General features: G+C 41.3%; 1 protein-coding gene across 1 annotated transcript in view; it reads left to right on the forward strand.

The window, feature by feature from the left end:
• Window positions 1-122: 122 nt before the first annotated feature.
• Window positions 123-10896, forward strand: part of ZFC3H1 (zinc finger C3H1-type containing) — a 69848-nt gene continuing 59074 nt past the window's right edge. The window contains 2 exon segments of the mRNA XM_025207166.1: window positions 123-150; window positions 6888-7310. Coding sequence (XP_025062951.1) covers window positions 138-150; window positions 6888-7310 — 436 coding nt within the window. The 5' untranslated portion in view covers window positions 123-137.

Consider the following 10896-nt stretch of genomic DNA (forward strand, 5'->3'; position numbering starts at 1 on the left):
GCTTCGGCTGCGGCCAGGGTTGGAGGGAGCCCTCCCCGCGGAAGTGTATCCTTCTTCTGTGTTGGGGGGGCAGGGAAGCCGCCTGGCTCCTGGCTCTGTGTGTGTGGCCATGTTATTTGCCAGTCACAGCAGTGTCGATGTGCCTTGTAGGTATGTGTTCTGAGACTTTAGATCAGCAAAAGAAATGCATCTTGAGTGGTGGTCTATCTACAGCTTAATTGTGACCTTATGACTGTGGGGGTTGGTTTTTTTGGATGTGTCAGCAGTTTAATTGCTAAATTGCTAAAGGTCTTGTTTTTTTCCCCCCACCCCATCTGGCTTTTGCACATAGTATGAAAGCCTTGCCTGTCTGGACTCAGCTGGGGCAGTGCCTTGCTCCTCTACTCCCTCTCTTCATCCTTCCCCTCACCCCAGTGTGTGCTTTCCCCAGGTGCGGGGGAGGGAGGTGCTGGTCTGGATGGGCTCAGTTCAGGGAAGGCGGTAGTCAGTCCTGTTAGCCTGAAGCCAGGCAGAAGGCAGGGTAGATAAGCATCTTACAGATTAAATGAGACAGAGAGAACAAGCTTAGAGAAACCAACAAAACAGGCTTAGAACAAGCTTTTGTGAACCTGAGTTCATTTCACCAGGTGCTGCAAAAGGGCAGCTTGGAGGAGAGAACAGAGTGGAGGGGGTGATACAATAGGTGGGAAAGGGAGGGGGAGTACCAGGAGAGGCAGGCCAGCAAAAGAAACCAGAGGGACAAAGGTGTCACAACCTGTAATCCAAGTAACAGGATAAGACCGTAGTCGCTGTAGTAATGGGATAATAGTCCTTGTAGCAACAGGGTAAGAATGTGTAGGGGAAAACGGACAGCACGTATGAACGTATGCCTGCTGTTGGTCACCTGTTTGAGCTAGTGTAGCAAGCGTAGCAAGAAATGAACTGTAATGTTGATCAAACATAAAAGCCCTTCACTGTTCCATCTAGCCAACAAAGCCTGCTTGCACGTGCAAGGTCTAATGGGCTGGCTCCGGTGTGGCTGCGTTCCCAGCCTGAAAGGAGGCTATGAAGTCTGTTAGGTCTTGGTGAGGAATTGGTAATACATACAATTAAGCCAATTGTCCTCTCTGTAAACTCATTATAGCCTTTATTGGACTACGGAGGAAGTACTAAGGTGTCCATTTTTAGTAATGCCGAGGTTGTGTTACCAACTTGGTCGTAGCTGTTGCATAACCCACCTTTCCTTGGGAGTTGTGTACGTGGAGCTTGTTTCATGTGCAGTTTTACCTAATATTACAGGTAGCAAAGTCTTTTTTTTTTTTTTGTATGTGAAGCCACACAAACCCTCACTGTAGTGGGCCACGTTGCACATGGGGCATAGGTTAGGCATTTTAGATATCAACATAATTGTTCTTCCTATCGCAGCACTTATGGTAGGGGCAGAGAGAGAGTTTCTCTTATTCTGGTTTGGTTCATTCTGTGTCCTGGCCTAAAATTGGAAAATCACCTATGGCTGGCAATGAGTGTCAGCAATCGATGCCACTGAACTAGCACCCAGTATAGCTGCACCATAGCTTAAGTAGAAGCATAAAGAGAAATAGCATATAGTCAAATTTTGGAAATGGTGATTAAAAACTCTTTTCCAAGGCTTCTGATATACTATAGGTTACAGTTTGTCCTGATTTGTATCAGGGTGTCACATTCACCAGGCCCTGAGTTAGATTTGCAGGGCCAATGGTTGCAGTGGTTTAGCTGCCATGTGGTTTTGGTTGAGGGAAATGGGAAGAGTCCAGTGGCAGCTGCAGGACAGCACAGACCTTGCTTGTCTTTCTGTTACCAGTGGTCATGCCCAGTGGGGCCTGTTGACCCTCCTGAGTCATGCCCCCAGTTACCAGTAATCCACTCAGTGGGACTTATGTTTGACACCCCTGATCCATATTTCCAGTTCATTTCTTGCTAGGCTGCCCTAGCTGAAACAGGTGACCAGCAATAGGCATGCTTTTCTAATGAAGCCCAAGTGGTTGTGTTCCATAAATATGTATGAGCAACTGCTTAGAAAGTGATATCTCTTATGTTATTTCAAGTCCAAAGATACTGTATTTACTCAAGTCCAAGATGACTTTGAAGTTAATATAATCCTTCCCCTGTAATTAGATTTTGTATATGGGAAATTATAAATTTGTTATAATCTTCCATGTATAGAATCTAATTAGAAGGTTGCTTTAAATTCTGCACCCCCCCCCGCCTTCTGTGATGGGGAAAGCAGCAGTGGTGGGTGAAGGGCCATACTTCTGCCCTTTGATCCCTTCCAATGCCTGCCACCTGCCCCTGTGTGCCTATGTCTGCCCCAGTTGCCTGTCCCTTGCCCCTGCTTCCCACTGCAGCTTGTGCCCAACCTCTTTTCCACCCCATGCCTGTGTCTGTGCCTACCACTCCACTCCCTGACCCCTTCCCGCCTTACCTTCTGCTGCAGCTCTGGGACACTGGGCCCCAGCCTGGCCCAGTCAGGGAAAAAGTAGCAGCAGCTCTCTGGCTGGACAGGATCAGGGCTGGAGGTACCAGAGTGGGAGCAGAAGGTAAAGGGGTTAGAGAACAGCTGGAGGAAGAGGAGCAGGAAGTGGGGAACAGGCACAGGCATGGAGGGGCAGTTTCCAGTACCACTCAAGCTCTCCCCAGCTGTATGTCCCTTCCCCTCCAAACATGCTGTTCCAGCCTGGGGCAGGTGGTGCTTCAGCTTTGGATGTTATTTGAATCTAAGAGGAAGCTTTTTTTTCTTCATGCTGGTTGGGGAATATCCTCTTCTTGGATTTGAGTAAATATAGTAGTTAATTCAAGACTTTTTGGAGAGAGAGAATGTTTACTGACAAAAAGGTTTTAGTTAACTGTTTAGCTTGTTTGTGAGCATGTCTTAATCTTGTCAATATTTTATATACAGTAAAAGCCGTGTTATCTGTCACTTTACAAGCTGGCATGCTCTATTAACTGGCATGCCAGCTTGTAAGGTAAAAGCGAAACCAGAAGTGCCCACCATGGCACTTTGGATTTCGCCGAGACCCCACAGACTGGGGCAAAGCAGCCTGTGTTACCAAGGCCCCACAATAACGGTTCTTTTCCCCTTTCTCTTCTTCCCCCCTCCCTGCCCCTCATGGTGGGAGGGGCGGTGATGCGGCAGCAGGGGCGGCGACGTACCAGACACCGCACGAGAGGTGACCTCTCAGGTAATGGGCATATTTTGTTATCTGGCACCCCCGATTTCCCCATGGGTGCCGGATAACAAAGCTTTTGCTGTAGTGCTTTTTATTCAAGGATGCTTATTTTAAAATAAGCAAGTCACATCTGTCTGTTTTCCAGAGGTTGTGTAGTAAGATGCAGGTAGACTTGGAAATGAAACAAGCTTCCTAATTCCTGACATTTACATCAGTAAAGACTAGAAAGTGGCGATTTTTTTCTTGCGATTTAATGTTTTGTATAGTAAGTACTGCAGAGAATCTAGATCAGTTTAGCAAAATTTACCTGGAATAGAACCCAATTTACTTGCGTCTCCTACTAGGGTATGATGAAGGAAATGATTGCTCATTTTTAAAAGAACATGAGAAAATCTAGGTTGGTTACAGCTTGATTTTTAGTTTCAATTACAGCCGATTTTCAAAGTGTGCATGTGCCTGGGTGTGCATGTTACTTGCTGGTATCAGAAATGTAGATGTGCCCTCTACTAACACTTTCTGAAACTTTAAATCAGGAAAATAAATTAATCTTGAGTAGTAGTCTATCTGCAGATAAATTGTGACCTTATGACTGAGTTTTTTTTGGTGTGTCAGCAATTTATTTTCTAAATTGTTAAAAGTTTCTTCAACCCATATGCCTTTTGCACTTAAAACGAAAGTGCTTTGAAGACAAACATCTGCAGCATGCTTTTTTTTTTTTTTTTTTTTTTTTTTTTAAATCGCTGTGCATTCCTGGCTGCTGCTGCCATCCTTAACATAATCTTAGGTAATACTTGTAGAAACAATCCAAGTTGTATTTTTTAAGAATTCAGCTTCACTCCTTTTGAATTGCATAGGAATCCTTTGATATTTTTCCTGCTTTGGTTTATCTGTTAAAAACAACTTGCTCATTCTGATTTAGTGTTTCCTAATGGATGCAAAATAGTTAACATTAGTTAAATTTAACAGATTTCTATAAAGGGGCATACAAGATGACTTTTAGAAAATCAGTCTTAAGAATTGTCTGATAATGCCCCCAAATCAGTAGGGTGAACAGAACAGGTGCTTGCTTGATTCTCTTAATTGTAAAGATGGCAAAAGTTAAAAGTATGAATTTGCTGACTACCAACCTTCTTGTGGTTTAAGGTTCTCTGCAGCAGTTATAAAGAAGTTTGATTTCTGTTTAAATGTGTACAGAACTTCAAGTAACAATAGGTGTGCCTTCTGTGATTAAGCTTTTTTGACAGAGATTATCCAGATTAAATACTGTGCTGAGGGTTGAGAAGTTATAGTAATAAGAAACATTCTCTGGACTAAGCTAAACTGTTCTTGGAGGATATTTATCAAAGATTCTTTACATCTTCTTTATTAAGAACATGCTGATATGACCAAGTCGCTTGTGCCTATTTTGATCAAATGGGCTGGCCTGACTTTGAAATGCTGTGAAGATAATTATGATTTTGAATAGACCCCATATTTCAACTCAGAATAATTACAAAAATAAAATTGGTTGCACTTTAATTGTAGCTTGGATTTAGCAGTGGTCAACCTCATTGGAGGGGCATCTCAAGTCAGTTGTCACAACATGTAAAGAAGGTAGAAACAGGTTTTTTTTTTCTGTTTAAATATAATTTATTAAAACTGAGTCCAACAGAATGTTTACTTAACTAGTTCAAGCTAGAGTAAAAGAAATTCTAATGTAAAAATCTCATGCTTACCAGGGCAGGCAAGGTTCTTTGGGTAGATGTGATATCTTTTATTAGACCAACTAAGTTGGAACAAAGTTATTTGCAAGTTTTTGAACACAAGCACCCTTCTTCAGACATAGGGAGACTGCTGCTCTGAGATCTCCAAGGAATGTAAGAAGTTAGAAGTGTGACAGGAGGTCAGTGAGAATGTATGTAAGTAGAAATTAGGAAAACAAAGAGTAGAGAAGGGAGGGATGGAGGGCAATGAGGGAGAAATAATGGGTGAAGGAATGCAGAAGGTAAGCAAGGAAGATTCTGCTGTAGGAATGAGTTCTCTAAGGTAGAAAAGAGGCAACCTGAAAAAATAAATAGCTGGAAATTAGGAAAACAAAGGGTAGAGATGGAGGAAGGAAGGGGTGGGGGGGTGGCAGGAAATGTAAATGTTAAGTTCAGACAAGTACCTGGTGAGTCAGATGTCAGTCAGGTTGTTATGTGTCATAAATCCAATGTCTATATTGAGGCCATGATTTTTTTTGTATCCAGTAGATTTATGAAGTGCAGTTCATAGGCTTTTTTACAAAAGGTGTTTTGTAAATTGCATTTTAGGATTAGAACTGAGAGGTCAGAGAGGGCGTGATTGTCTTGTGAGAAGTGTGCACCTGCAGGTAATTGGATACTTTTGTAAATGTGGGTATTCATATACTGTTGATTGATTGTAGTTATCTGTCACAGACCCTTTAGATGTAGTCTGTGGAACCTTGGGGTCCGCAGACCACAGTTTGAAAACCACTGCTCTAGAACAAGGGTCAACTATATTTTGGAGTGGAGGAAGCTTTAAGGAAGCTTTGTTCTGAGTAGTGGTCACTTCCACCTTGGTTCATGCCACTGCAGCCACAGTTGCTGCTTCCCCGACCTGCATTGCTGCCGCTGTGGCTTCTTTCCCCCCCTCCCAGCTGCCAAAAGGCAGCAGAAGCCCCATGGGTTGTAGGTTGCTGCCCACTGCCTAGAAAAACCTTACCATATGTGTACAACCCACTGCAAATTAGAACATTGTTTTCCTAAGTGGGCAGTGACTTCAGTTCTCCATTCCTGCCTTGTGTGTTGTCAAATCTTGAAGCCATGGCTTCATGTGTTCCCTTAATTGTTAATTATTCCTGTCTTTAGTCAATTTGTTGACTCACAATGGCTATTATCTTAACTGTGCTGTGGCTAGAGCTTAGTCTTTTATGGGAGGGTAAGCTGAGTCAGAATGAAGTTGTTAATTATTCAAAATTATAGAGGGAGTCTGTTGTGGAGAATCCCAGAAGTCTGATTTTTTTTACTACTTTGGTTTGAGCAAATTTAGCTGTCGTGTTGCGCCTCTTCAGTATCCATCTCTGCAGTGTGATTCTAGCAAGATAGAGATTGTACCTGGAGAGGGAGAAATACTTGTTTAGCAATTCAAGAAGCTGTAATAATAAACAGAAATCTAATAAATAAAAAGGCAAATTTTCCTTGTAGCTACAGAAACAAATCTAGAATAGTATTCAGCAGTCTTTTACTGCCTGTAGGCTAGAATGACGCATGTTGCATTAGATAGGGGTACGTGGGCACCAGGACCTGCCCTGACTGTCGCTTCTCCTGGTGGTGGCATGCTCCTACCACAGCTAGGACTTTTCCCTGCTGCTGAAGCCCCACATCTGCAGGCCAGATCCGGCCCATGGCTATAGGCTGCCAACCCTTGATCTAGAACGTTTCATGAAAGAAATATAAATGAAGGGAGTTTCTGAGCAGGGTGGCAGAAGTCACTTGACAGTATGAAACTGACCCATTTGTTAATCTGGCCAATGTACTGGTTTTATATATTGTAACAGTGTATAAAGTAACAGGTATCTAGGTGCCATTCAGTGTGAAATTGAAATGTGAGATCACATTTTAATCTGTTCATAATGTTAATTATTGTTAATTGCATCTTAACCTCTGCCATAGTAAGGGAAGAAATTGTATTAATCTTAATTTTTCTTAACAAATAATTCAGCCAAAACTTTTGGAAGATCCCCATCTAGAAAACAGAACTACTCATCTAAAAATGAAAACTCTGTGGATGAAAGTTTTGAGGACCTGCTTTTGAAATACAAGCAGATTCAACTTGAGCTTGAATGCATTAATAAAGATGAAAAACTTGCTCAGAATAACAAAGAAGAAACTGAGCATCAAGGTGGTGCTGAAACAGCAGACACTGAGGACCAAGTAGCTGTAGAAGAAGATGTCAGTATTACAAAGGATGCTATAAAAGAAGTATCTCCTGAGGAGAAAAATCAAGTTATAACCTTTCAGGCATTTGAACTGAAACCTCTCAGACAAAAACTGACTACACCAGCTGAGAGGAGCAGATTGAAAAAACTTAACGATGGAACAAAACAACTGTCACAAAAATCTGAACTTGGAGAATCTAGTCAAGGTAACTATGGTATATTTCCCTTTAGCCTGCCAAAAGATCTTTCACATTTTACTAGGTATTTCAGAATATTGGATCTAGTAAGAACTGGAACTCTAGACATTTTAAATCTTGAATTTTTCAGTGTATTTTAAACCATAATGATTTTGGGAGTTGGATCCAAAATATAAAAATTGTGATAAATGTCTTCATTCCATTTAGAAGTTTTTGAGGGCGAGGTGTCTGTGCAGAGGGTTGACGAAGAGAACAAGAAAGATGAGATGATTGCTTTTTAATGTTGAAAGTTTAAACGAAGATGGTAGTACTCCAGATGTTTTCAATTTTAATATTGTAAAGTAATGCAGAATTTTTTTTTAACAATATCCTTTTTATGCTGGTTTAGATAAAGGTCAGTTATGGGTTTTAAGAATGATGCTCGGCCTGTGAATGCAAGTTTTGCTGGTGTTCCTATTAAACTATTTAATTCTGCTCCTCTATTGGCTGGATAGTAGTTTTAATTTTGACAAACCCCAAATTGTATTTGTTGTTTTAAATCACTATTATACCATATGTTACTTGCTCTTCAAGAGAGAACACTCTCTAAAGCAAGGCCACTTGATTTATTAGTATTTTTTAACTGTATTAATAGTTATGGTAGTGTAAGAGTAGCTATGTTGGTCCAGAAATGATGCTAAAGGCAAGGATTTCTTAGGGTGATATCTTTTTTTGGACCAACTGTATAGTCGGGATGGACCTTTTGAATGCAAGACGTTCTTCATCAGGTCTGATCAGAACAAACTTAGGTACAGCATAGTAAAGAATGGTTGAGTTTTGAGCATGATGCTGATGACTGAAATCATGGACTTTTGTGTAACACTGTTTTTCTACTGGTCTCCTTTCTAGCTTCCTTCTTATGAAGCTGTAGTGTACAGAGGCACTGTTTTTCCTTTTTGAAGCTGAAAGTGAAGGATTGAAATTTGGTGGTGATCTTACTCATTCAGTTTAGGGATTTGATATCTACATTAAGAATTTCCCTTTGGTGCAATATTGAGTTTATATAGGATGGGCAATGGAGAAATTAGGAGAAAGTGGTAAGAAAGATTCAGGGAACACATGGAATCAAAGGGTGGATGGAAAAGTGGAAGGCTGTTTTTAATTGTAGTAGAGCATAAAAAATGGATCTGGGAGACAAAGTAATAAGGGAAACTAGGAAGAGTATAAAGGAGTGATTCATTAGGAGTAGGAGAAAATAAAGACTTAAGAATTAAAAGTCTAAGATGAATATGTTCTTGAATAATGATTTGATAGGAGGCAGGGAACCAATCGAGATTGAAAGAAGGGACTTGAGTTGAAGTAGGAGTACGGAAAATGAGTTTACCTTTTGGTATTAGATAGGGGAATGAAAGAGAAGAAGTGGGAAGATTCAAAAGATTATCCCACTGAATTAACTGGAATGATAAATAAAGATTACCAAAAAATGGTCAGATCTTGGTAGTAGTGGAAAAAGCTGTAGAATCTAGGAAGAAATAAATGTAAAAAGAATATAAAGAAGAAAATGCAAAGAAGAAAAATAGAGATATTTAAAAACAAAACAGGTTTTTAAACTAGAAAAACAAAGCTGGGCCTGGACATACAACAGGCTTACACAGGTGAAACTTATGCTGGTTGTGCAGGTTGATGTAAATTACATTGGGATCCAGAGAAGCAAGGCGTGCAGCTCTGGAGGTTGCTGCATGCGGTAAGCATTGTGTGCAGTGCTTTTTCTCCAGTTGATGGAAGAATGGGTAAAATAACCTGTCTGTTTTAAGCAAATAGCTACACCAGGATAAACTGTGAACACAAAACACCTGGTTTTACTATAGTTATTCCTAAAGTTATTCTAAACTGGATTTGAGTAAATTATATTAGTTGGGTCTCTGTCATGTGTGCTTTTTTTATGTTTGTGTAAAGGCTCATTGTACTATGTAAATATAGGTTGTACAGGCTCTGAAGGTTAGAAACAAGAATTAAGAACTCTGTTTTGTACAATGGGGGCTGTCCAACTTTAAGGTAGCTGGGGACGATGTGCTGCTTCAGTGCCCTGTGCCATGTCATATTCCCCCTGTCCCCACTGCTTCACTGAGCTAGCACCCCTGCAGGCTCCCCTTGGTACCCCTGGCTGCAGGCTCCCTCAATTCTGTGAGCTTCCCTTCCCACCCTCCAGAGTTGGGGGTAGGAAGTGGGAAGCTGGAGAGAGGGATGGGGAGCTGGGAGACCTCAGCAACAGAAGTAGGAGCTCAATGAGGGGGAGCACAATGCCCAGTGTGAGCTCTTGGAAGTCTTGGGTAAACCCCTCCAGGATCGTATGCAGGCTGTAAGCTGCCAGTTGGACAACCCTGTTGTGGAACGTGTGCTGCTGGTGGAAAAAAATACCCTATTCTTCAGCTGTGTAACTCTTATTTTTAATTTATGCATAGCACTGAATTTGATGACGTAAACACATTGCATAAAAAATTTAAAAGTAATAGATTACATAAACTGTTGTCAATGACCTTTTAATGACCAGTAGCCTATCTCTTACACTATAAAAAACAAAACAAAACCCCAAAACAATTATAATGCATGGTAATTAACTGCATACCAAACAGAAATGGATTTTACCCTTTATGCTAATATGTATTAAAACCGTGGGTTCTGGTGCATTCTCAGGGGAACACATTCTGAAACAAAAGTGTTTAGCTAGGAGCTGCCTGTGGCATGGCTGTTACCCAAAGGTCTGAGAGCAGAACCATCCGTTGTGGCTTGTTACTGAAAATTAATGAGTATCTCTTAAAATAATCGTGTGTAGTTTGGGTTAGTGAGATGGAGAAATATAAACAAGAGTATTCTGAGGTTTCCTGTGTGTTCATTTTAGTTGGACAAAACTATTCTAAATTCCAGAAAAAAATGCTTGGTATTTCTAACCACTCCTGGGTCACTTTGGGCAAAGATTCTACAGCTTTCTGCAGGATATTCTCGACTGCTTTGTGGTCTTCGTCTGTTTTCCCTTTATCTTCTCATCTGAGTTTGACTCATTTTTGGTGTTGATGACACCTGTTCCTATTTTAGGTTGAATTGGCATGAAGAAAACCCTTAAAGATCATAGTTGAGGCACGTTATGTGAAGAAATGCGATTAATTTATTTTGCTACACAAAAACAAAGTGTCACGACCCAGTGATTTTTTGTGCCTCGGCACTATGGAATTTCCTGGCCACATGAGAGCTCCTTTGCACGGCAGAGTGTTCTGCTGCAATTAAGAGCCTGCGTGCAGGAGAGTTCCTGCCAATTTGCAGTTTCCTTTGCAGGATGCATTTCTTCTTTGCAGCACAGAGATGCACGGTGCAAAGAGTTCCCGCTATTCGGATGCAAATTTGTGCCCTGTTATTGGCCAGTGCTAAATTATTCACACGTGGCGGCTAGTAATTGGCTCGCTGGCCTTTTAAAATTCCGCGCGACTTCCGCCCAAGTCGAAGAGCTTTGAGCACGCTGCAGAGTGTCTCTGAAGTTATCTGACTTGCGGCTGCCGATCGATAGACTGATCACCTATCGATCTTTCTTCCTGTCACCGAGCGCAACCCCGACGTACCCCTT

This window comes from Alligator sinensis, unplaced genomic scaffold, assembly GCF_000455745.1.
Source record: "Alligator sinensis unplaced genomic scaffold, ASM45574v1 scaffold1021_1, whole genome shotgun sequence".
Classification (NCBI taxonomy): Eukaryota; Metazoa; Chordata; order Crocodylia; family Alligatoridae; genus Alligator; species Alligator sinensis.